At 40.7% G+C, this 27,835-nt stretch overlaps 1 protein-coding gene across 1 annotated transcript in view; it reads left to right on the top strand.

The window, feature by feature from the left end:
* DDX10 (DEAD-box helicase 10) overlaps positions 1-25,173 on the top strand; it is a 232,441-nt gene extending 207,268 nt beyond the window's left edge. Inside the window, exons 17-18 of the mRNA XM_060234843.1 lie at positions 161-285; positions 24,568-25,173. Coding sequence (XP_060090826.1) covers positions 161-285; positions 24,568-24,742 — 300 coding nt within the window. The 3' untranslated portion in view covers positions 24,743-25,173. The remainder of the gene's footprint in view (positions 1-160; positions 286-24,567) is intronic.
* The last annotated feature ends 2,662 nt before the right edge of the window (positions 25,174-27,835 follow it).

The raw sequence follows: 27,835 nt of genomic DNA, 5'->3' as shown, positions 1-27,835 counted from the left end.
CCTTTGGCTGACAGAGAAATTCCTGGTGCAAACAGAGCCTTCTGAGGTTGTGGGGAAGATGGTCCTTTCTCACCTACCCTGAATGTTAACATTACTACAAACAGTTTGATTAAAGATGAAATATATAAACACCTGACTCTATAACTCTTTCTGTACGCAGGATGAAGAGGAAGAAGTAGCCTTTTTGGACCGCAGTGACAGTGATGATGAATTTGATCCAAGCACCCTTCCAGACCCTGACCAAAACAGAGAGACTGACCAAGAGGATGATCCTGAAAGCTTTGGGTATGTCATGTCTCTTGGAATGTGATGGTTGGTATATGGCCCTGACTTTTTCTTCTAGCCACTCTTCACTTTATCCAAGCTGCGCAAAAACACCTATGAAAGCTATCTTTTCCTTGTTGCATACAGGAATTTATAAATAGTTGGACTTCTGTGGAAGCAGAAACAATGAACATATAAAAATGGCAGTTCATACACTGCTCTTTGAGGAGATTGTAAACCTAAATTGTGTGGTTTGACTAGCAAGTAAAGGAAGACCTAGTGTGGTGTAATGTTCAGTGCCAAACTAAAATGTGGAAGAGCCAGATTCAAATCCCTCTCTTAACCAAGAAGCTCTTTTAGTGATCTGGGACAAATCCCTTTCCTTCAGCTTAAATGCTCTCACAGTGTTGGTGTGGGGGAAGAACAGAGGGGTGGAGAGCCACATACACCACCTTGAGTTCTGTGGAGGAAGAAAAATATTAAAGGCAACTCAGGCCTAGTGTTGTATCAAGCAGCTGAGTCCAATTTAGATTCCAGACAAGGTTTCTTCTAAATTTTCAGCTGGCACAGCCAACTGCATCATTTTGTAAGACAAACTAGCCCAGGCCAGAACACCATTCTTCTGCTTCCTGTATAACACTACTATATCTAAGAATGCCATGGCTGGTTTTTGGCTCTTTTGCTTTTTGGCAAATGCCCTCAAAAACTTTGCAATGAGGACTGGACAAAAATGAGTAGTACCTTAATCTGAATGTTAGTTGTAACACAGCAAAGTTCTGCAGACTGCCCTTTCTGTTCTACTCAAATACCCTTAAAAACACCTCTTTGGCTGCGCAAGACCATTATTTATAATCTAAAATAGATGTGTAAGGTATCAACTTGATGCCTTAATTTATTTTTTAATCCTCTGAAGGATCAAGCCCGCATGCACAACTCAATACAATATGATGACCTGTATCCTACCACTCTGCTTATCAAAGTCGGAAGTTTTCTCCAATTGAAGTGGCTCTTCTCCTACATGTTGAGCCACTGAAACTGAAGGAAGGCTCCCCTCCCCCAGTTCCTCTTGTCTCACAAAAAGAAACACATGAATGAATTTCTCTCTCTTAAGGAAGTATAGAGAATCTAATGTAAACTAAAGAGGACAACATGCCTCTCCACAACACTGCCATTTTTGTTGTCACAGTAGCTCTCTGAGGAAGGATAGGATGCAAATAAGCCTTGCACGATATCAGCTACTTGTTTGTTTACATTTCCTTCTTCAAGCAACTCAGTGGTGCCCATCTGTTGTTTCCACCCCCCAAATCATAGCAATCGTGTGAGGTACATTGAGAGAAGCTGATAGGCCCAAGTTCACTCAGCAAGATTCCATGGCAGGGTGGGAATTTGAACCTAGGTCTCCCAAGTCAGCTCGGTGACAGCTTCAGCACCCTGGCTTCTATGTTATTTCCAGCCAAAGCTAATGCAACTCATCTTTGAACCCAGCATGAAAAGATAATGTGCTTTTGAACCTAGTTGTTGTTAATTTGATTATTACCAATTTAAGTTCCATATTTTTCCCCCTTAAGAAAAAGCTTACATTGTAAATTATCCATTTTTGATACTTCTCCATGGAGAAGGAGACCTGCCAGGCTTTTTCATGCTGTCTCTGAATGCTTTAAAAATTTGCTGCAAATAACAGCCTACTGAAATCTATTGGAAAGCTTCAGGGCACAGTGTAAAAACCTTTAGGCTAGCCAGACTACTGAGTAATTGTATAGTAGCAGGAAGGAAGTTCAGATCAAGCATCTGCAGTACAGTATTTGTGTGGATTATCTTTGCCTGTTTCATGAGAGAAAAATTTTCTCACGTTTTCTTTATGTGAGCTGAGAAGACATCATTGTATGCAGGAAGGTGATTGATATGTGCAAACTTGATCAAATATGCAGGGAATTCAGTCTTATGGTATTTGCACAAAAAATTCAAGGCTTTTTCTTGTAGAGATATACTACCCTGGTCAGCAATGAGCGAGAGTTTTTTCCTTGCACCCTCGCCCGTTCATCCCTTGTTTGGTGCTGTTGTTTTTATCTTTCCCTTCTGTCTCCTCGGGGTAGGGATAATTTAGAAAAGTTACCTGAGAGAGGAATCTTGGGATGGGGGTGGTTGGCCATCAGTAGTACTTTGCCTTCCCACTCACGTTGATTTTTTTTTTTTTTGTGCTCTGTGCTAAAAATAAAATAAACAAGTAAAAACTTTGCTCCTGGGCAAATTGTATTCTGCGAGAAGCCTAAAGAATCATTCCGATCTGCATAATTCCTCTTAGTTTTGTGTAATTGATTCCATCACCCACCCACCCAGCAGTGTGAGAATTACTGCTCGGATTGCAGGCTTAAACAGAGATGGGTTGATGGGGATGACAGATCAGTTCAGGCCCAATGAGGCCTGAGAATCAGGCATTGAGGAAGAAGAAAGCACGAAGTACATTATCGCAAACTAGCACATCCTCAGATGAAGCCTGTACAGTGTGTCTCTATTTTTATCATTGTATAGTGCATAATTTCTCGGGGAGGGAAACTTAATTAACAATAATAACTGTGTTTGCATTTGAAATTCTGATACATGCCTCAGTAGAGGAACAGGTTTTAGCAGGCTTTGCTTATTTTAAAGGGAAAATAGTTTTTAAATTTTTAATGGGAAAAAACACATTCAGGCTAAGACTGTATCCTATACGCTGTAATTTGTGAGCAAGCCCCCTATAATTCACTTTACTTCTGAGTAAACATGCATCAGAGCAGATTGCTGGAAACTTTATTCTAAAGATAAAACTGCTTGTGGCAATTTTGTAAAAGAACCATTAATCTTTTATCCATATTAGGTAGCATCTTTTCTTTTTTCTTCTACCATGAGAAAGAAACTGTACCATCCACTGTTTTTAAATTTGCCTTTAAATGAACCCTCCCTGAAGCCACCCATCCACCAGATAAGTAATTAAAGACTCCAAGCATGTAATATAAGATGAATTTTTGGTATATCTAGTAACATTTATCACATTTCAGTTTAAGGCTGTCATAATCTTGAATAGTTAATGCATTTGTAGCAGGTTGAGCAAGGAAGCGACTCAGTGCCCTAAATATTCATTAAGTAGTCAAATTGAATCCTTAATATATCTAATCCCTCAACCATTTTGAAACAAATTTGAAGTAGAACAAAGTTGCGATTGGACTTTTCATTATCTTCAGTTAATCTCTTAACATATATTCATGTTAGTGCTCATTTTTATATGCGCCCAACGTGGCCTCCAAACTGGGGTATAATTTTGAGTGCAAAACAATTCATTAAGCGCTAATGGTATCATTTTAGTGGTAGGCACTTCAGAAAGTCTGTTATGTAATGAATGCTGCATTTATGTTCAGAAATGTGAGGAGCTGTAGCTTTTGAGAGAGGGTACTATGAATCTGAGGGTTGGCTTAAATATACAAGAAAACAGAGCTAGTAGAATGGAGACACCACTTCAAGTTATTGTAGAGGATCAGGGTTTCTGTTTTTTAAATGTTGCCCATGTAAAATCTTCCTGCACTTCTTTTTTAAAAAGCCCTGGACTATAAGGGTTCTATTCCATCTCACACCCTGCTTTGCTAGTTTTCTGCTTGCAAAGAATCTTTTCTATTGGAAAGTGTTAAAAAGCTTGGGGAACATCCCCCCCATTTGCAATCTGAAATGATACACTCGTAGTACCATGTATGCAAATCAGGCCTTACCCATGGAACATTTTGAACCTGGTCCCTCATTGGGTCTGCATTCTTATCTTAATCCTTTCAACTTGCATCAGACTAATCTTTCCAGCATTTAGTAAGCAGTATTTCATGGTAGATAATGGTAGCAGCCAAATGAGGTAAGGAAATTAGCAGCAGTGTTTAGACCTCAAGGTTGTGAAGCAACCTCCCTAATAACAGCCAGCACTGCTGCCTTCCAGAGGTGGTGTCAGGCCCACCTGTTCTGCGTGGCTTTTGAGGCTTTGCTATGGGCTCCTTCTGTATGGTTATAACTGCTGTTGTGAGGCCTTCATGGAGAGGGAAGAAGGTAAGCAAGCTGCCTCTCAGAGAACCAGTTTGGTGTAGTGGATAAGTGTGTGAACTCTTAGCAGGAGAACCGGGTTTGATTCCCCACTCCTTCACTTGCAGCTGCTGGAGTGACCTTGGGTCAGTCATAACTCTCTCAGAGCTGTTCTGCTCAAGAGCAGTTTTTGGAGAGAGCTCTCAGTCCCACCTACCTCACTGGATGTCTGTTGTGGCAGGGAAAGGGAAAGGAGATTCCTTTGGAGAGTCCTTTGGGCAGTGAAGGGTGGCTTATAAATCCAGTCTCAGCTTAGCTGAGAACCCACTTTCTAAGGAACATCTTGATTGAATTTTAATTATCAGAATCTTGTATTTTTATCCAGTTTTGTCAAACAAAACTAGCTTTCTAAAGAGATTCATGTAAATCAAAGTCTAATAGGTTCCTGTGAGTCTCTTTAGGTAACTAGCTTTGTCTGAAAAGTGGGGGTTTAGGAAGGGGTATACACGTAAGGATGTGAAAGTGCAGAAATGATATTTAAAAATCTGTGAATCATTCAGGTGCATTTAACCAACAGCCAGGGCTGAGTGTGCACTCAGTAGCAAACCTAAGTCTATTGCTGTGTGATGTGGGAATCCATCCTTAGAAGACAAACATCTTTTAAAAGTAACTGCCTGCACTTTTGTCTCTGCTCAGGGTCGTTGTATGCTCTTGAACACATGCATTTGTGTTCATTAGATTATTTAGATTATTTGTACTAGTATTTTATTGTATTTTAATGGTGGTGGTAGTTGCTGTAAGCCACTGTTGAACGACCCGTAATATTGACAGTAGCTTGGAAGAAAGTGGCAATGAGAGGAGCAGTTGAAGGAATCGGAAATGTTGGTCAAAGGGGGGGGGCAAAAAGAGAAGAACTTAGAGATGGTTTGAGGGCTGAGCAATACGGGCTGTTGAAGGACGTTTTAATCTCATGTGCAGCATGGTGGAGAGGGCACAGACTGTGTAGCAGTGAGTGATGGATGCTAAAGACAGTTTTGGCAGCAGCGGTTTCAGTGGGCTGAAGAAGATGAAGTTGAATGCCTGAAGGAAATGGGAAGATGAGGCTTCAGAGGCAATCGATTATTATTTATTGGCTTCATGATAAGTTGTATGTTTATGGCTTAGGTCTGTGATTTTGTTGTCGTTCTAATTCAGTTGGACCATAGTTTTGAAATTCCTTTTATGAAGGCTTTGTGTAATAGCTTTAAAACAGGCATGAATTTAGATGAATACACACAACTGTCTGTCAGTTAACAAGGTATGTAGTGGGAGAGAATAATCAAAAGTAGGTATCAAGGTATTTTTATGAATTTATTATTTATTACTTTTTTATTTATTTATCTAAATTTTTTTCAAGAAAGGAAGGCTGATTACAAATTTATGTATTCATTAGCTTGAGCATACAACAAATCTGAGCAAAGATACAAGGCATTTGTAAATCAAGATCACAGGCTACAACAGACTCCGAAACAACTGGACCACCTTGAACATGAACCTATGATCGGTCTTTCTATAGGACACCCAGCAGGAACAACAGAATAGGAAAATTCAGAGATTATTATAGCACATGAAATGGTTTGATTGTTATGTTTTTATATGTTAATGTGATTTTATGTTCCATGAGCGTGTAAGCCATCCTGAGCCTGCTTTTGCGCGGAGGGTGGGATATATATTGGATAAAATAAATGAATAAGATAGTTAATTTAAAACTATGTTTGTCTTCTAAGGATGGATTCCCACATTACACAGCAGTGGATCTAGGCTTGCTATAGGGTTGCAAGGTCTGACTCAAGAAATATCTGGGGACTTTGGGAATGAACCCAGGGGACTTCAGGGGTGGAGCCAGGAGCAAGGGTATGACGAGCATGATAGAACTCCAAAGGGAGTTCTGGCAATCACATTTAAAGGGTCTGCACATCTTTTAAATGCCTTCCTTCCATTTGGAAATAATGAAGGATAGGAGTACCTTCTTCTGGGGCTCATAGAATTGGGCCACCTGGGTCAATCTTTTTGTAACGGGGGGTGGAGGGGAATGGGTTTGAGGTGAGACACCAGATGTTATGCTGAAATTTGGTGGTTCTACCTCAAAAAACAGCCGTGCTAGAGCCCCAGATACCCATGGATCAATTCTCTGCTATATGGTATGGGGAATCGGTCTCCATAGTATATAATGGAATGCCTAGCAGACATTTCCCTCCCCCTCCTACTTTCTGATAACCCTGACGGGGGGGAGAGGGCCTTCAAACTGGGGATTGGCAACCCTAGCTTGCTACTGAGTGCACACTCAGCCCTGGCTATTGGCTAAGTGCACCTGAATAATTCACAGGTTTTTAAATATAAGTTCTGCACTTTCACATCCATAGCTGCATGCTTAACAAATCTGGATATATGCCTAAACCTAATTTTTTTGTCCTTTTCCACATGATAAGTGAGGGATTGGTTTGCGCAACTAAGGTCTCAAAGCATGGGGAATTCCTGTATTGTATGATAGTGTACATATATTATTTTATTTTACCTATGTGTATTTAGTGGTAAGGCACATCACCATGTAAAATTACAATTTCTCACAGTAATTTTACCCAGGCAATTTTAATTAGTGTATCAGTTTAGACTAGAGAATAAGTAGTGATATGTTCTAATTTTTTCTCTGGCTACAGAGCTACTGAAAGTACTTAGGCAAGTCATTGACCCTAAGCCTTAACCCTGCAGTTCTGATACAGGGAGAAAAACATCAGCTTGTCTAATAAGGTACTTGTAAAGGTTACTGAGATGATGATAATCTGTGGAACTCTCTCCTCCAGGATGTTAGTTTAGCACAGCTACTACAGGCCTCTTCAGATTGCTTAGAGACATTTGAATAACATTATAGAAGCTTGCTGATGGTCCTGTAATGATTTCATTCAGTGCTGTTTGGTTGTGATTTTATTACTTTTAATATTTTGTTTGATTTTACCTTACGGTTTTTATTGGAGTGGTAGCCATAATCCAGTACTGAGATGGATGTCCATGTGCTCAATTATTTTTATGTCTATTCTGTACTGGATTGCGCCCATAAAATGTATCCCATTTAGACATATTATTCCTGGTTATTCTGGAGAGTCACCCATAAGATGGTTTAACGATAGTAATGAGATGCCTTCCGTGCAACTTAATAAGAGCAACAAGGGAACAGAATACGTTTTTAACATTATTGTTGGCCACTTAATACAATAAAAGAAAAGTTGTTTTGCTCCACAATATCCATTTTAATTACGTTCTGCTTGCCCTTTGCTGCAGAGCCATGCTTAGCACAAACAAAGTCTATCGAGTCTCTGAGAGCAGGACATATAAGGAATCTCAAGTTGATAGGTTTTTTGCCTTCATTGTTTTTATTCACCTCATTTTAGCAGGTTTTCAGTGGGCATTAAGCGGGATGGCTGGGAAGCAGAATAACACAACACCCCGTATATTTTCATTACTAGTCCTGTGTGCAGTCAACATTCTGATGCTGGGTGAGGAAGAAGCAGCACTGGGGTCTGCATTAATTAATTTTCATTAGAATCCTTGCCATGACCTACAAATTAAAATGCATATGAGTGGTTTCTTCAGCACTAGCTCCTTGATTGAGCAAAACGCCAATTCTTAAGGGGCCGGTTATTTCTAAATTCTCTGTTCTGCATGATGCTAGAAAACCAGCTTCCTTAGGAAATAAGTTATTCCAAGTGCAAGGAGTTAGATGTCAGGCATACCATGTTCACTGTCAGTGTTGAATATACTTCTGTGTTGCTCTTCTTTCTTTTGTAGTATGTTTGAGTTGGGAAAGCAAGACAGGGAGAAATTATGTTCTCTGGTTATATACAGTATATTTGCAAGCCAGAACAGGCGCTATTTAATTTCTAAAAGGAGCAGAGCTATGAGTCATTCCTGTTTGAGAACATGACATCTGTCCTGTCAGCCCTGCTCCGTAATATTATGCAGGGATGGATCAAGCTGCACTTGTGCAGTGGAAACGGAAAGGCACTCTCCATGTGCTCAGAGGCACTCTTTAGGATATTCCTGTTGACTGCCAAACCCCTTCTTGTGGATTTTCTTGGGTTAAGCAAGTATTTCCATCGTCCATTTCCTTCTGCAAGAATACCAGATAACCCTGTGGGGAAAGCTGAGACTTTGGAAACCTGCCCCTTGTTGGGGGAAAACAATACAAAACATAGAATCATAGAGTTGGAAGGGACCTCTAGGGTCATCTAGTCCAACCCCCTGCACAATGCAGGAAACTCACAAACACTTCCCTCTAAATTCACAAGATCTTCAGTGCTGTCAGATGGCCATCTAGCCTCTGTTTAAAAACCTCCAAGGAAGGAGAGCCCACCACCTCCCAAGGAAGCCTGTTCCACTTAGGAATCGCTCTAAAGGTCAGGAAGTTCTTCCTAACGTTGAGCCAGAAACTTTTTGATTTAATTTCAATCCATTGGTTCTGGCCCTACCTTCCGGGGCCACAGAAAACAATTCCACACCATCCTCTATATGACAGCCCTTCAAGTACTTGAAGATAGTAATCATATCACCTCTCAGCCGCCTCTTCTCCAGATGAATTGCATTCAAGGGTTCTAAAAGAGCTTGTGGATGTAATTTCTGAGTCTCTGGCTATTATTTTTGAGAATTCTTGGAGAACAGGAGAGGTGCCGGAAGATTGGAGGCGGGTGAATGTTGTCCCCATCTTCAAGAAGGGGAAAAAAGATGATCTGGGTAACTACCAACCCATCAGTTTGACATCTATACCTGGAAAAGTTTTAGAACAAATAATCAAACAGTCGGTCCTGGAACATTTAGAAAGAATGGATGTGATTACTAATAGCCACCATGGTTTTCTGAAGAACAAGTCATGTCAGACTAACCTGATCTCTTTTTTTGAGAAAGTAACTACCTTGCTGGATCAGGGGAATGCTGTAGATATTGTTTATCTTGATTTCAGTAAGGCTTTTGATAAAGTTCCACATACTATCCTTGTTGACAAGTAGGTAAAATGTGGTTTGGATCCTGTTACCGTTAGGTGGATCTGTAACTGGTTGACAGATCGCACCCAAAGAGTGCTTGTGATTGGTTCCTCATCCTCTTGGAGAGGAGTGACAAGTGGAGTGCCTCAAGGATTTGTCCTGGGACCTGTATTGTTCAACATCTTTTTAAATGATTTGGATGAAGGAATAGAGGGAATGCTTATTAAATTTGCAGTTGATACTAAATTGGGAGGGGTTGCAAACACAGAAGAAAGAAACAGGATAACCTTGACAGGCTGGAAAACTGGGCTAAAACCAATAAAATGAATTTTAACAGGGATAAATGTAAAGTTCTGCATTTAGATAGGAAAAATCCAATGCATGGTTATAGGATGGGGGAGACTTGTCTTAGCAGTAGTATGTGCGAAAAGGATCTAGGGGTCTTAGTGGATCATACGCTGAACATGAGTCAACAGTGTGATGCAGTGGCTAAAAAGGCAAATGCAATTTGGGGCTGTATCAACAGAAGTATAGTGTCCAGATCACATGATGTGATGGTATCGCTTTACTCTGCTTAGTAAAAGGGAACACAGGCTGTGGCAAATCAAATGCAAGACTGTAATCAGGCAGGCAAAAAGGGACTATGAGGAGCATATTGCAAAAAACATAAAGACCAACAATAAAAACTTCTTCAAATATATTAGAAGTAGGAAACCAGCCAGGGAGGCAGTGGGGTCCTTGGATGACCATGGGGTAAAAGGATTACTGAAGGAGGATAGGGAAATGGCTGAGAAGCTGAATGCATTTTTTGCCTCCGTCTTCACTGTGGAAGATGAGAACTTTTTGCCTGCCCCAGAACCACTAATTTTGGAAGGGGTGTTGAAAGACCTGAGTCAGATTGAGGTGACAAAAGAGGAGGTCCTACAACTGATAGACAAATTAAAATCTACTAAGTCACCGGGTACGAATGGCATACATCCGAGAGTTCTGAAAGAACTCAAAGTTGAAATTGTGGATCTTCTAACAAAAATCTGTAATCTTTCATTGAAATCTGCCTCCGTTCCTGAGGACTGGAAGGTAGCAAATATCACCCCCATCTTTAAAAAGGGTTCCAGAGGAGATCCGGGAAATTACAGGCCAGTCAGTCTGACTTCAATACCGGGAAAGTTGGTAGAAAGCATTATCAAGGACAGAATGAGTAGGCACATTGATGGACATGGGTTATTGAGGAAGACTCAGCATGGGTTCTGTAAGGGAAGATCTTCCTGTTACATTTCTTCCTAACCTGTTACATTTCTTTGAGGGGGTGGACAAAGGAGACCCGATAGATGTTGTTTACCTTGACTTCCAGAAAGCTTTTGATAAAGTTCCTCATCAAAGGCTCCTTAGAAAGCTTGAGAGTCATGGAGTAAAAGGACAGGTCTTCTTGTGGATCAAAAACTGGCTGAGTAATAGGAAGCAGAGAGTGAGTATAAATGGGCAGTCTTCGCAGTGGAGGACGGTAAGCAGTGGGGTGCCGCAGGGCTCGGTACTGGGTCCCATGCTCTTTAACTTGTTCATAAATGATTTAGAGTTGGGAGTGAGCAGTGAAGTGGCCAAGTTTGTGGATGACACTAAATTGTTCAGGGTGGTGAGAACCAGAGAGGATTGTGAGGAACTCCAAAGGGATCTGTTGAGGCTGGGTGAGTGGGCGTCAGTGTGGCAGATACGGTTCAGTGTGGCCAAGTGCAAAGTAATGCACATTGGGGCCAAGAATCCCAGCTACAAATACAAGTTGACGGGGTATGAACTGGCAGAGACTGACCAAGAGAGAGATCTTGGGGTTGTGGTAGATAACTCACTGAAAATGTCAAGACAGTGTGCGTTTGCAATAAAAAAGGCCAACGCCATGCTGGGAATTATTAGGAAGGGAATTGAAAATAAATCAGCCAGTATCATAATGTCCCTGTATAAATCGATGGTGCGGTCTCATTTGGAGTACTGTGTGCAGTTCTGGTCGCCGCACCTCAAAAAGGATATTATAGCATTGGAGAAAGTCCAGAAAAGGGCAACTAGAATGATTAAAGGGCTGGAACACTTTCCCTATGAAGAAAGGTTGAAACGCTTGGGACTCTTTAGCTTGGAGAAACGTCGACTGCTGGGTGACATGATAGAGGTTTACAAGATAATGCATGGGATGGAGAAAGTAGGGAAAGAAGTACTTTTCTCCCTTTCTCACAATACAAGAACTCGTGGGCATTCGATGAAATTGCTGAGCAGACAGGTTAAAACGGATAAAAGGAAGTACTTCTTCACCCAAAGGGTGATTAACATGTGGAATTCACTGCCACAGGAGGTGGTGGCGGCCACAAGCATAGCCACCTTCAAGAGGGGTTTAGATAAAAATATGGAGCAGAGGTCCATCAGTGGCTGTTAGCCACAGTGTGTGTGTGTATATATATAATTTTTTTGCCACTGTGTGACACAGAGTGTTGGACTGGATGGGCCATTGGCCTGATCTAACATGGCTTCTCTTACGTTCTTATGTTCTTAATTCATCTGGCCCTGAGGACTTAGTTTCATTTAAAGAAACTAGGTGTTTATATACTACCCCTATGCTGATCCTAGGTTGGAACTTCATACCCTTCTTATATGTTCTGTTTTTGCCATGTTGAGCACAGTTTCCCTCAAAAGAGAAGATTGAGGAAAAGTAGGAATTGATCAGTTCCGCCCTCTCTTCATTACCTGTTATAATTTCACTTTCTTGCCCTCACAATGGGCTTACCATATCCTTGCTCTTTTTCTTACTCTGAACTTAAGAAAAAAACCCTGTTTTGTTGTTTTTAGCATCTTCTGTGATTGTGCTTTTAGTGCTTTTAGTATTTCACTTTTAAGAAACTCTCACCCCTCCTGAACCCCCTTCCTCCTAAGTATCTCTGACCATGGAATTTTACCCAGCATAGTTCTAAGTTTATCAATTCTTCCTTGTTGGTGGGAATCAAATCCAAGATAGCATATCCCCTTGTTTCCTTCTTCACTTTCTGGAAAAGGAAGTTGTCAGCAAGACAAGTGAGGAATCTATTTGACTTTTCATTTTTAGCAGAGTTGGACTTCCAACAGATGTCTGGGTAATTGAATCTCCCATGATCACTTTATCCCTTCTCTTGGAGAACTTTGCAATCTGCTGTAGAAGTATCTCATCCAAGTCCTCTGACTGACTTGGTGGTCTATAGCAGACCCCCACAATAATATCACTGTTATTTATTTTTACCCAGAGACTCTCAACTGAACTGCCATGCTCTGGTTCACATATTTCCTCACAAGAATATACCTCCTTCACATATACTGCTACACCTCCGCCCTTTCTCATTTGCCTGTCTTTTTTAAATAAGTTGTATTTTAAATAAGTTGTATCCCTGAATCCTAATATTCCAGTTGTGAGTGTCATTCCACCAAGTTTCAGTAAGGCCTATTATGTCATAGTCTCCTTCCTTTATTAGGACTTCTAGTTCCTCCTGTTTGTTTCCCATACTCTATACATTAGTGTAGAGACATCAGAATCCACATTTTATGCATCTCAAACAATTCCGATTGTGAAAGACAATAAACAATTTAATAGATGGCAAAGAAAAATCTCAGAATTTGTGTGGGCTGGGAAGAAACCAAGAATTAAAATGAAAATTTTAACAGATGCAAAAGAGAGAGGTGGATTTTAATTACCAGACTTAAAATTATATCATGAAGCAGTTTGCTGAGTGTGGATGAAAGAATGGATGATGCTGTTAAACAAAAAACTCTTAGTGTTGGAAGGTCATGGAAATAAATTTGGCTGGCACGCTTATATGTATTATGGAAAAAAAAAGATGGATGGGTTTTTTTCTCACCATTATATAAGAAACAACCTGTTAAACACGTGGATGAAATATAAGAAATATGGGGATGAGAGAAAGCCATTATGGATAGTGCCAGCAGAAGTAATAAAAATAACAGTTGAGATGGGTGAAGAAAAGTGGTTGTCATACAATCAACTGTTAAAAATACAAAGTCGCAAAATAGAATTGAAAACTGCTGAAGAACTGAATAATAAATATGATTGGTTTCAAATGCAACAAATAAGGAACTTGGTGGAAAAGGAAATTAAAACTGAAGGAATAAGAAAAGAGCAAACAAATGGAAAGAGTTCTGCTTGGAGATAATGAAAAATTAATTTCAAAACTATATAAATTACTTCTAAAATGGTCTACGGAAGATGAAGTAGTGAAATCTCAAATGATAAAGTGGGCAATTAATGTAAATAAAGAAATACAGATGGAAACTTGGGAATATTTGTGGAAGAATTCTATTAAGCTTTCGACATGTCACAGTATTAAAGGGAACCGTTTTAAAATGATGTATAGATGGTATATGACTCCTAAAAAGTTGGCAAAGATGAACAATAAGATGCCAGATAGATGTTGGAAATGTAAAAAACATGAAGATTCTTTCTACCATATGTGGTGGACTTGTGAAAGAGCAAAAAAGTATTGGCAGATGATTCAACAAGAAATTTCTAGGATCTTGGGATATGAATTTAAGAAAGTTGCAAAGACTTTTCTGTTGGGATTACAAATGGAAAAATTTCCAAAAGAAGATAGAACTATAATCTGGTACTTGCTTTCAGCTGCGAGGACATTGTATGTGCAGTTGTGGAAGCAAGAAAAAATGCCAGAGAAATGGGATTGGATTGTAAAAGTTATGACATGGAGTGAAATGGACAAATTAACAAGAATTTTAAGAGACTATGATTTAGAGGTTTTCAAGATGGAATGGAAAAAGTTTAGAAGATATGTAGAAAAAGAGTGGAAAGTAAAAGGACTTTGGACAATTTTTGATAATGATTAAGTATTAGAAGGAAGAAGGATATTAATCTCTGTTTTTATTAGTTAAGGGTACCTTTAAATATTAGTATTTTAAGTAAATAACACTGGTGGGGGTCAAGTAATGGGGGGAGGGGTGGTTAGAAAGTAACATATGGGATAGATAAAAAGAAGTTATTAATGATGCAAGAAATATATATTGTTACCATATGTTACTAAATGAAATTGTTTTAAACGACACATTTTATGCATCTCGAGGGTTTAGTTTCCATACAAGGCTGCACGTTAACATTACCTAGCGTATGCACCACTCTTTGCAAATCTTTAATGTTCTTATTCCCAGTTTCTGGCATCATACAAGGCTTTGAATTATTGTCTCGCTTCCTCAAACAATTTAGTTTAAAGCCCTCCTTATTAGGTTAGCAAGGCTGTTACCAAACACCCCCCCCCCCAATCCCTCATCCATCCCAAAACCAAAAGTGAATGCTGGTTTAAAATCTGCAAAGCAATCAAAATTTCCCCAGTCCCCATCCACACATGCCTAATAATACTGAAAAGGCCATTGCAGCCCCCAACAGTAACCGACAGCACCCACAGGTCCAGCCAGGATAATCCAGTTTTTTTTTCAGGGGCAGGAGGAAGAAAGAGGGAGGTGCCAGTGATGATGACAGGCAGCCAGCAGTCATACCAATGCTGAGGTCCCTCTAATGGGACAGTGATAGCTGGTGTGTTGCCCCCACCCCCAGCAGAACCCCCTAACCCCAAATAAGCTACCCAGTACCCACCCAAATCTGGATAAGTAAAGGAACTCTGAGTCTTGAAAAGTCCTTTTATTAACTAAAATAAAAACAAGAACCCCAAGACTGTCTTACCTTAGATGTCTTCTCTTCTCCAGGCAGGTCAGGCAAGGCTGAGAGAGAGCACCAGCAGCTGAGGCCAAGGGCCAGCGCAGCACAATCTCTCTCACACACCAGCACCAACACAGCAGCAATGGAATGGAGTCCAGCCAGGCAGACTCCTTAAAAAGGTTCTCTGGCCCTACACAGAGCAGTTTCAAAAAATACCACTGCTCTGTGATTGGCCAGAGAACACTGTTTACTTGGATACTGAAGTAAACAAAAGAACAACAGTGTTGCTGATGGCTGGACCAGCTACAACAGTGTTGCCCAGCCATCATCTATACAACAGCCCTGCAAAGCATGCATTTGCAATGCATTTTGCAAATGCATGCTTTGGATTGGCTGCTGGGGCTCCTCTCCCCCTCCCCCCTCCCTCCCTGATCCCAAGGAGGCTATGGGAGAGGTGGGAAAAGGCTTCCAAAGGCGGGAAAGGAGGCAAGCAGCTCCCCTGAGGCTGCCGAAGCTCCTTTCCCGCCTTTTCTATAGACTTCCATATACTTCCGAATATTGATTCGGAAGTATACGGGGAGCCGTATGCGGCTCCCTTATAATGGCTTCCAATTGGATTCGGAAGCATACAGCGCCATATACTTCCGAATCAGGGGGGATTTGGAGGTTTATTCGGTTCGGCTGAACAGAATGCACACCCCTACCGCTCAGCTGGGACTTTATGATAGCCAGGTGAACCCACTGAAGCCTTCCCTCTCCCTCCCTTCTCCTCAGGGTAAACAGGTCTGTATGTAACTAGTGAGTGAAGCTTCCTCTGGATTCTGCCATCCTGTTTTCTTTTTCCAAAGAAAATGTATTGTTCATTTTTAAGATCACCTGATCTTCTTGTCCCTGTCTTTCATGACCATCTTTTCAGTTTGTTTAATTACTACCAGAGAAGGGAATATCCAAATGTTCCTGAATTCTGTACTTTCAGAAGCAACAGAACACCACCACTTTTAATGGTCTCCTTACCAAGATGTTTCCCAAAAGCATTGAATGAATGTTCATGGTTTTGAGTAACTGAAAAAAATTGGAGCTTCACCCCACTTTATTTAGAAGAAAAAGATACTTGCTAGCTGATTTTAAAATTAGCATGCACTGACTCATTCTTTTTTGTTTTTAATAAGGCCTTTAAAAAAATCTGTCCATCTTTCATATGCTTCAAGAATTTTTAATGTTGCCTTTATACAATTGAGCTTTAAGTTCTTAACCTTTTTATGAACAGATGCCCTAATTGTAGCTTCAGTTAACTGTAATCCTCCCTGGGTTTTGTTTTTGCTTTGTTTTTTTTAAAAAAACAAACCTGGCAGAACCGCAGAGTGGGCAAAAAATGTTAGTTTTAATTAATTTGGATCAAATAAAAATATTGTTCCATAAAAAGGTAGGCTCCAATACGCAGGTGCCTCTTGCAATGTTACTGCATTGTGCTGTATATTAAATATTTAACGTATTTATATACAGCCTGTCTCAGCCAGATGGTATACAAAGTACTTCAAATCCTTCAACTTTAACATGAAAATCATCTCATTCCCATCAGCGCAACCAGCCATCCCACATTTATGAGCCCTCAAAAGCTTTCTTAGTTAAATATGACAGTTAACACATACCAAAGCCATGAAACAGCCACTTCCAGTGGGAGCCCATTCTGTGACCAGAAACACTCTAGGTCCAAACCAGTGTCAAGCATACATCTCTACTTGAAGGGACAGACCAAAGAAGTTACTGGAGGCCGCAAAAGATGCTCACAGGTGAACACTGGGAGGAGTGCCACTGCAGATATGTACATGCTAAATATACATAGTAAAAGCATTTCTGGCAAACACACCAACCTGCTTTTCACACAAGAGGAATGGCTCTAGAAGAAATACACACATCCAAGCTCTTCACCTAAAGCCGCATATAAGGCTGGTAGCAAAATCCCGCTCTAAGACATCAGCTTTCCCAACCAGCATCACCTCTTCTTTGTTTGGATTTGGTTTCAGCTTGCTTTCTCATGGCCGCTTAGCCACTGTGTCAAAGCACTGGCTCAGAACAGAGATATATATTCAAGCAACTAGAAGCAGGTAACAAAATATAGAGCTGGGTGTCATCCACATAAAGATGACATTCAGTTACAACATACTGTTTTTCAGTTGGCTTGGGGACAGGGTACTTGAAGGATTGCCATATTGTCCAGATCTGCCTCACTAGCCTTGTGCCCCCACCTTCAGAGGTAAGGTAGGCAGCAACCAGAGGCAGGGATTTTTCAGTAGTGGCACCATCCACTCGGAATGCCCTTCACCTTGAGGCTTGCTTGGCAGCTACATGGCCTTCTTTTAGGCCCCAGTCTATAACGTTTCTGTTCATCCAGGCTTTTAATTAAGGAGTGGATCTTTGAATGATGTTTTCATCTGGAAAATGTTGTTTTAAGCTGTCAGTGGTTTGTTTTTGTTGTCTGCGTTTTTTATACTAGGCTGAGATCTTTAATAAATTTTAATAAATGCTTTAAAATGTTTTATTTTCATTATATTTTTATTTTGTAAGCCACTGTGGCCAAATTCCTGGAAAGACAGCATATAAAAAAATCCAAATAAGTAATCTTTAGCAGTCACTAGGGTTATAGGACAAACATATCTGCTTACACGAACTTGGATAGCGTGGTTAGGAAAGGCTTCTGCCTTAATCAGAAAGATGGTATTTAGAGTAGATGGTCCATCACTTTGGCTCTGTATGAGGAAGCCAATATACTCTCGTACATAGGATTTAAAGTATCAGTTTCCAGGTTCATTGCTCAAGCATTACTGAATTATGTTTGACAGTGTTTGACCCTGGAGGTCCCTTTCCAACTCTATGATTCTGTGTTCTTGCTCACGCCTATTTCAGAGATCTATGATTGCTGTCTTCAGGCAACCCTGGAGATTGGCAGAAGGACTCTGATTCAGTTCCTAACATCTCTGGTTAAAGAAGCTCAGTCTGCTTCAGTTATATAACAGCTTCATACAAGAGTACAGGCCTTATTATTAAATCCCTCAACCCCATTTCCCCAGCAGTAAAACGGACACTGTCATTACAGGGTTGTTATGAAGATGATCACGGTAAAGATGGTGTTACCTTTTTTGGATGTAGAAGAATAATAATAGCAGATTTATACCCCACCCTTCTCTCTGAATCAGATACTCAGAGCAGCTTACAATCACCCATATCTTCTCCCCCCAGAACAGACACCCTGTGAAGTGGGCGGGGCTGAGAGAGCTATCCCAGAAGCTGCCCTTTCAAGGACAACCTCTGCCAGAGCTAACCCAAGGCCGTTCCAGCAGTGGAGGCGTGGGCAATCAAACCCGGTTCTCCCAGATAAGAGTCCACGCACTTACACCACACTGGCTCTCAGTTTATAAGACTTAAATGTAAAAAAGCCTTGCTCTTCATAAATGAATGAGTGGATTCTGTGTCTTTAAAAATGTCAGCATCAGCTCAGCAATACGTTAATAATGATCTCCTATTAGCTGTGCCACCCATCACCATTAAAGATCAGGCTTCAGGGCTTGCACACAAATCGTTTTCCAATTATTGTACATTCTGCTCCTTGCTTCAGTTTAATAGACAGGTAGAGGATGACACCAAGGATGCAGTCTTGTTGACAAAAACAGCTTAGGTAGGCAGAACATATGGGTAGAGCACCTGCACTCCTGCAGCAAAAACAGGCAGGTCTAATTTTATCTAACTATACTAGAGACGACAAAGAAAATGAAACCTTTCTCTACTTTGTTTTATCTACTTATAGAAGTTTTACTGTGCTGATATTGCCTAGCAGATTCACACTGTAATATGTTGGCTTGAAAAGGTTTTTTAAAAAAGCTCTTTTAGATGTTTCGTAATAGCAAGCAAGAACTCTGCAATTATTTTGTGCTGGCAGTAAAGAAGGCATGAAGCTGTGCTGAACTCAGAATGCGTTTATCCCTGCTCGGTTGCTATGTTTTGGATGCCCTTTGCCTAAAAAAAATACTAACTTTCAAGCAAAAGTGGGCAGATGAGTCTGAAAGAACGCAGCTGGATGATTTCATAAACCATGGATATGGAGCAATTATCAAATGAGCTAGGTGGGGGAATAGTTGCCATCTTAAAATTTGGAGCAATTTTGACCAGCCAGCTGGCTTTGGATTACCATTTGGCCTTTTGCTTACTGAATTCTGGCTGCAAGAAACGTGTGCACTGGTGTTGAGCTAATATTGGATCAGTTCCTTGGGATTTTAAAGTACCTGCACATAGAACTTCGTCTCGTCCTGTGATGCATCTTGGCTGGCTTCAGAATTGCCAAACTATCCGAAAACAATTATCCAAGTAGGCTTTACCACTTCTGTTTACTTATTTTACTGTCCATTAGCTGTATTGAACCTGCCAGTTATTTCGTATGTTGCAGACAGATTTGTACAGCCTTTCCAGATTGATTTTTAAAAATTGACTATGTTCTTCCTACTGTGAGAGTATAATACTGTGTCACTGCTATGCAGTCTCGCATCCCAGTGGTTGGCTTATGAGCCTTTCTTGATGGTGAAGATTCTCAGGAACTTGCATCAAAATTTAGAACTGCTCAAGATGGGGGTCCCCAATGTGATGCCCGCTGATACCTTTCCTGACACCTGACAGGTGTTTTTAGAAGGTGCATGGGGCTAGGTGGGGCTTTTGCCCAGGACGGTTTCTGATGGACCACTGGAGTTTTGACTGGCTGTGCAGATTTTTGGGAGCACAGCACAACATCACAGCACAAAGATCTTCACTGTGTGACTATATGTAAGCTGCAGCTGCCATTTTGTGGTTGGTTCTGTTGCCTCGGGAACCCATTTTGTTACTGCACATATCATACCGTGTTGGAATTCCAGCGGTGCTTGCAAGCTCAAAAACTTTGGTGACCCATGGCTTCATAAATACGGTGAAAAAGAATGCCATATTTGTGGAAGAAATGGAAGAAGACTTTAAGGGAATTGAGTCCAGTAAGAAAAATGGAAGAGGTTTTGATGAGAATTAGCTGTCTCCTGGTTGATTTTCCCAATTAATCTCTAGTCAAATAATGAAGAAATTTAACCCAAAGAATTTCTCATTGTGCTTCAGCCCTAGCCTGGCTAAAGTTAGCATAACTGAATCTAGCAAGAGAACTTAAGTTTGTTGCAATTAATTTCTTCATTGGTTTCACTGTGACTGACAGTGCAGAGTTACACACATTTAAGTTAATGAGCTTAGAAGAGGGCACCTTTGTTTAGGATCGCACTGTTAGTCACAGTTCATTTTAGATGCATAGTAGCCCACACCCCTTGATGTCACCATTGTTTCAAACAGGTTTATCTGTAAAAGCTCAGGAGGAACTCATTTGCATATTAGACCACACGCCTCTGATGCCAAGCCAGCTGGAACTTGTGCTCAAAAAAAGCCCTGTACACACCTACCATAAGAATACATAGTATATATAAATAAGTGAGGAAACAGGATTGCAGCAGCAGACAGTCCAGCCTCACGGGGGTAGGGGGGGGGATGTTGCTGCCTCCCCAGTACATGTTCTTTGTATGTACTTTATGTGTTTTGGCATCTGTACTGCAAAAGCGGTGTCTGTCTGTGTCTGTCTATCTATCTATCTGGATTATATCCCACCCTCTCTGCCGAAGCAGGCTCAGGGCAGCTCACAATACCTAGCTTACAATAAAAACATTTACATTAAAAGCATTAAACAATTTAAAAATAATTTGGTGCCAGTTATTTTGTTGTAACAGTTCAACAGAAGAGAATTCTCTGCCATAGGGACAAACAGTCTAGGTTTCCAGCACTTGTTGTTGATCGTTCTTGATGTTTTCTTGTTGCTGTTTCAAAAATTAAAAACATGCTCTTATATGGCTACTTTGGCAATAGTGAGTAAAAAGGGAGATCATGTTTTTCAAAATGAATAGGACAGTCCTCATCAGTTGTGGATAGTGCTGTCAGGCCCACCTGTGAGGTGTAAGCAGTTAGAATGTTGGACTAGGATCTGGAAGATCCAGACTCGAATCCCCACTTTGCTGTAGAAGTTTGCTGGATGACCTTGGGCCAGTCACATGCTCTAGTCTAACTTGGGCCAATCTAACTTACCGTACAGACTAATTTTGAGGATAAAATGAAGGAGAAGAGAACAATGTCAGCTCTTAGTTTTGGGTCCCCATACAGAAGCAGATCCCACCGAGCTCAGTGAGATATTCTCTAATAAAGCCTGTTTAGGATTGCAACCTGCTTGTGCACAAATCTTAAATGTTAAGAATCTCAGATTCTGACTTTTACAAGGACAGCAGGAGGTGAAAGCTAAAACAAAGATTTTTGTGTGCTCAGTTCTCTTATAGAAGTAGCAATATTTTCAAAGATAAAAATAAAATAGATTAATGGAGTGGCTTTTTTGTGTGTGTCCTGCGATATAATTTGGATTTAGTTCCTGTTGTATCTCCAGTGGCTGTAGAAAGCCAATACACCTCTAGGGCAAAAAACAATGTTGTAATTACTTAGTGATATTTCATTTTTTGGCCTTTGTACATTTTCTGTGTTTACTTCTAATTCAGACCTGGCTATATGCTTCTAAGAGTGCAGGATATATTTTTCTTACCTTATTCTAAAGTGTACCATTATGAGTTTTATGATTCACTGATTTTTGGACAGATAAGGTATTCTGGATTTATCTCCTGTTGGTCAAGTCTATAAGAGAACTATAAGAGGTCAAGTCTATAACAGTCTATAAGAGAAAGCAAAGCCGATTTAGTAGCACCCAAACAAAGTAGGGATTCCAGCATGAATTTTATCTTGAATGCTGGAATTTGTACTTCTTTTTCAATTTAATGTCTCGGTATAAACATGTGTGTTTTGATGAGAAATGAGAATAAGTTGCACATCTGAAAGCAGAACATCATGGGTGTCATTTTTTTGGGACTACTATGATGGACTCATCAGGGACAGCCTTATATGTTAGCAATTGTCTTATAAAATATTTTGTAAGGCATTTCAATGTGGTAGCAGTTGGGACATTTCCTTACTTTTGCCAAGTGATAACCTTTTATTTTCAAGTATAAGGGGCAAAGGAAGGATAGAGATTATGATGTGTAGAGACAGAAGAATGAACAAAGTAACAGGCAAGAGATAACAAACTGGCACCTGGGGGAAAGGCACAGTATCATGGGTTCATAAATTAGGGAAAACATGGACCATCAAACCTCAACAGTAGTGTGATAGATTGTGCTTGTCCATCCATTGCTTCAGCTCATGAGTAGTTGAATGGTTGAGCATAGCAGAATCCTTACCACTTTATTCATTATTATACCAACTGCAATCAGTGGGCAGGAATTTAAAAGTGAGTTTGGATGGAAAGAAGACAAGTTATATAATTACTAATATGCATTAGAAACTATCTGTCGTTATAGGGAACACATAAAACGAATTTAGACCACACAGAGTATGTTCGTTGTATTATGTGGTCTTATTTGTTACCCACCATCAGGACTGAGCATAGTCCAAACCTAAAGCAATGCTAAATTAATTTGCGTTTGTAAATCATTACATATTTGTTTAGGTCAGCTGCACCAATGTCATATTTCCATTATATTTTAATCAGTCCTAATATAAACCCTGTTATTACTTTGTGAAAGAACAACATTTAAGTCCAGTAGCGCCTTTAATTAATTAATTTTTCATACTTATATCCCGCCATCCCCGCTGAAGCAGGCTCAGGGCGGCTAACAACATTTTAACATGAAACAATAAAACAGTAAACAAGCAATTACAATAATCAGTTATCAATTAAACAGTTACAACAATTTAATTAGTTTAAAAGAATTAATACAATTTCAAAACAATGTTTGATGCTAAAGTTAATGCAGTGCATTCAGTAGTGTTGGGTATCTATGTAGTTCGGCTGAAGGCCAGTTGAAATAATGTTGTTTTACAGGCCTTGCAGAACTGGGCGAGGTCCCGCTAGGCCCTGACATCTTCTGGGAGTTGGTTCCACCAGTGGGGGGCCGCAGTTGAGAAGGCTCTTTCTCTGGTAGCCTTCAATCTCACCTCCCTCGGTCCAGGGATTGACAATAGGTTTTGCAATCCAGATCTAAGTACCCTCTGGGGAACATGTGGGGAGAGATGGTCCCTAAGGTAGGCAGGTCCTCGGCCATATAGGGCTTTAAAGGTAATAACCAGCACCTTGTAGCGAATCCGGAATACTATTGGCAGCCAGTGCAGCCTCCGCAGCCCCGGCTGTATGTGGTCCCGCATAGAGAAACCCAGTAACAGCCTGGCTGCCGCATTCTGCACCAGCTGCAGTTTCCAGATTCGGGACATGGGCAGTCCCATGTAGAGGGCATTACAGTAGTCTAGTCTTGAGGTGACCGTTGCATGGATCACCATTGCTAAGTCGCTGTGTTCTAGGAAAGGAACCAACTGTCGTGCCCGCCTAAGGTGGAAAAAGGCGGATCTCGCAGTGGCTGCTATCTGGGCCTCCATAGCCAATGTGGGCTCCAGTAGCACCCCCAAGCTTCTGACTTTGGGTGCCGATATCAATGGCGCCCCATCAAAAGCTGGTAAAAAGATTTCCCTTCCCAGGCCACCGCGGCTCAGACAAAGGACCTCTGTCTCCATCGGATTCAGCTTCAGACGACTCAACCTGAGCCACCCTGCCATGGCTTGCGGCGCCAGGGCTAGATTTTCTGGGGCAGAGGCAGACCGGCCATCCATCAGCAGATAGAGCTGGGTGTCATCAGTGTACTGATGGCAACCCAGCCCAAATCTCCAGACAATCTGGGCAAGGGGGCGCATATAGATATTAAACAATATCAGAGAGAGCACAGCCCCCTGAGACACCCCACAGTTAAGCGGGTGTCTCTGGGACGATTGTCCCCCGATTGCCACCCTTTGTCCTCGACCACAGAGGAAAGAGGAGAGCCATTGCAGGGCCAATTCCTGAATCCCCGCATCGGCAAGGCGGTGAACCAGCAACTGATGGTCAACCATGTCGAACGCCACCGACAGGTCCAACAACAACAGTACTGCTGACCTGCCTCAGTCCAGTTGTTGCTGAAAATCATCCACTAAGGTGACCAGCACTGTCTCCGTCCCATGGCCTGGGTGGAAGCCGGACTGGTGTGGGTCTAGGATGGAAGCGTCCTCCAGAAAGCTCTGTAACTGCAGTGCTACTACCCTTTCAATGATTTTACCCAAAAAGGATAAATTCGAGACCGGCCGATAGTGTGCCAATTCGGCCAGGTCTAATGTTGGTTTCTTCTAAGACCTACAAAATTTTATTCAAGGCATAAGCTTTCGTGTGTACACACACACTTCTTCAGATATAGAAGCTACCCACCTGAATCTACTTTATGAAAGCATTTTCTCACCTAGACTTTCAGAAACTTTAGTCTATGGTTTTCCCTTTCTTAGTTTTAAACCCTTTCTTAGTTGTCAACTTGTACCTGTTCATAAATCTGCCTTACTTAAGATGGCCTATTGGATTGTGTGATATTTATTGGCTTAAATGCACATTTTAAAAGCATAATTGATTTCTTTCTACAGTGGGCTCAGAACGGGCAAACAACATTTTGGTGGAAGCAGAACAGAAGCAGAAACAGCGCCAAAAAGAAAGAAGATGAAACTTAGCCAAGACGATTCATTTGCATCATTAGACACAGGCCTTTCTCTTGCAGAAGATGAAGCATTAGTATTGCAATTGCTTGGCAGTCGCAGCTAATTATTCCTTTCCCACTCTTGTTCTCTCACAGTCAAAGCCATCTTTGTCTCTGGGCCACAAATGCAATTAATGAACTGAATACCTCTGAATATTGATGGATAAACTCCATGCACTGTGGACTTGACAGAGATACTGGTATTTCTTACTAATGACTCATGGTCACACTGGTTAGTTGGTTGGTTAATTTTATACTTTTTAAAGCTCTATGGACTTTCTTGTCTGTCTGTTCTCTGAAAAAGCACCTCACAACTGATGAAACTCTGAAGATGGGGGAGAAATGTTTGGAAAAAGTTTTGATTTGTAATATTGGTTTGTATACAAAGACTTTGACTTTCACCAAGATCATGAATCTTCCTTGTCTTAGCAGCCTTTGTTATGCAATAAAAAGATTGAGAAGAGCTTTATTAATGAATAAATATTGGTAAATACTTGCTATGGTGTACAATACATATTCCTTAGATATCACCACAATGTGATGGTTAGGCATTAATTATATATTCTGACATTTTGGAATAAATTTTAGTTGTCTTTGCTCTCCAGCCAATTAACAGCATATTAACTCCTGTCTCTGCAAAATCTGTGTAAAGGCCAGAAGCATATCTTACTCTATGCATCTAAAGTGATTGTTTTTAAGACTGTATCATAAGGTACTTCATATCCTTGATTTTTCAAAGTGGTGGCTGTTAAGGTGTGGCTCAGACCCCATGAGGTACAGTAGTGTAAAGTTCCAGGTAGAGATGGTATTTTGACACAGGATCCAGGTGGCTTTTGAAGAATGATGGAAATTGGAGGGTGGGGGGCTGCACCTTCATTGTCCCATAATCCTTAAGTAATTAGGAATGGAAAACAAAATTGTGTAGGTCTGATAGAGATTCTGTCCTCTTCTGATGCCAGTTTTTGGATTAGTGCCCCAATAGAGAGATGCCTGCATGCAGAAGTTAATTTTACACAATTGCACACAAAGATCTCTGTAAATTCAGGTATGGAATACTTAGCACAGGATTGGACTGGATATGCCAGAAGATAGGTTAGAATTTGGTGAGCAAGCTTGAAAAAGTTCCTGTATTTTTAATATTTGTGAAAAAGAGGGGATTTGGGCAAGACCAGCAGCACCTGCCAAAATTCCTTTTTGTGTGTACCTTTTAAAGGCATAAAAGCTAAATCCTGCCTTGTATTTGGTCACCCCATGGCATATATGAGTGGAAAACCCATAAAAACACTGAAATCAACCCCCATCAGCTATCTTAATGTGGTGAGTGATAGCACCATATAACCTGTGTCCTCAATCATCATTATTAGTGAAATATCAGCTTTCCTGGAAGATAGCTTGCTCACTAGTATAACTTCCTCTGCCCTGCATACCCATGGGGATGTGTTTAAAGAGTGCTACAAAGTTCAGTGGAGCACAGCTGTGCCTGATCAGAGAGGACCTCATGTGCATTCCGTATGCATCTTTACAAGATGCCCAGTAACCCTCTGTGTCGCACAAGATTCTGTGGCAGTTCTTCAGCAGACAGGGTCCTTTCAATATCAGAAATTTGAGAAACAGTGCCTGGTTTAGTTCTATTACTATAAGAATGGCATTATAGATTTACCAGGTGAAACTCAGCTGGCGCTAGTTTGACTTTACATTGATGTATTGCCTCAGCTTGCTTTAGTCAGTGGTTCAGCTTTTTAAAAAAAGGATTAAACTTTGTATGGAGGGATGGGTCTTTCAACAGCTGCTAGGCATGATAGCTAAATGGGAATTTTCGTGTTCTGAAGCAGTATGCCTCTGAATAGCAGTTGCAAAGGGGAAATTAACAGAAGGAGGGTACCAACATGCCCCACTAGTGGGCATCCCAGTGGCTGGCCATTGCTACAAAGTAGATCCTGAATGAGATTAATCCTATATGTAATCCAGCAGGTCTCTGCATTTGTTCCTTTGTATATTTATTTGCCCATTAAGCTTTAAATTCACCTGTTAAATGACTTTGAGAAAGCCCAAACTGATTCACAGTTCACTGAAAGTTACAGTACAATGTAACTAATGTTGGGATTGCTCTCAGGGCATCATAATGCTGAAATAAGGCCTGTTCCAGCAGGATTTTGACATGATGAAGTAAGTTACTGGCATGTATTTCTGTGATGGTTGAATTCATTGTTTGATGAAATCTGGTTTAGGAGTGCATTACTGAATGAGGCTTACATTGGACCGTGATATTGCATTTACACAGGAATAGATTTCTTTGGATTAGTACCATCTTTGACACTTGCATAGTTCCTTAAATTTGTTTTGTTTGGAAAGATTTCATTGAACTAAGTTGAATCTTGTTTCAGGCTCAATTGTAGTTTTTGGCTAAGATGCAGGAAGAAACTCAGCAGAAACAGCCAAGTAAGTAGCATTTTTACTAATCAAACGTTTTGACATCCAGAGGAAAGAAACCTGCTGCTTTTGATGGTGTTGAGGAGCTGCAAAAAAAAAAAAAAAAGCCCTGTTCTTTCTTTTTACATGTTGAGTGTAATTTTAAATTGTGATTCAGAAGCCCACACAGGAGTAAGTTATATTTAATTCCAAAGTAGCTATCAATTTGAAGTTTCATCTCTGCTTGCCATTAGGATCCCTATGATTATTATATGCAATAGCAATCAAAAGTCGTTCACATTTCAGTGTCAGTGCATTGCTGTTCAAAAATAGCAGTGCTGCTCCTAATTTAACAGTGAGGATAATTTGATCTCGCCCAGAAATGTTTATATGCTTCAGCTGAAACTCTGCATTTCCCCCCTTACATGCTTCAAAGTAAAACCTGAACCATTTCTATTCATTTTATGGCTGGCTAATGATGAAAGGAGTTCTCATGGCAAAATCAGTGAGAAGAGTTGGAGACTTTTCCAGTATTCATTTGCAAGATGAACCCTAGTGGGCAGGGCTTTTTTTGTAGCAGGAACTCCTTTGCATGTTAAGCTACACCCCCCAGATGTAGCCAATCCTCCAAGAGCTTACAGTAGGCCCTGTAAGAAGAGCCGTGTAAACTCTTGGAGAATTGGCTAAATTAGGGAGGTGTAGCCTAATATGAAAAGGAGTTCCTGCTACAAAACAAGCCCTGCCTAGTG

The sequence above is a fragment of the Heteronotia binoei genome, chromosome 3, assembly GCF_032191835.1.
Source record: "Heteronotia binoei isolate CCM8104 ecotype False Entrance Well chromosome 3, APGP_CSIRO_Hbin_v1, whole genome shotgun sequence".
NCBI lineage: Eukaryota > Metazoa > Chordata > Lepidosauria > Squamata > Gekkonidae > Heteronotia > Heteronotia binoei.
Note: the sequence above shows the minus strand (reverse complement) of the source record. Positions and strands in the feature narration are given on the sequence as shown.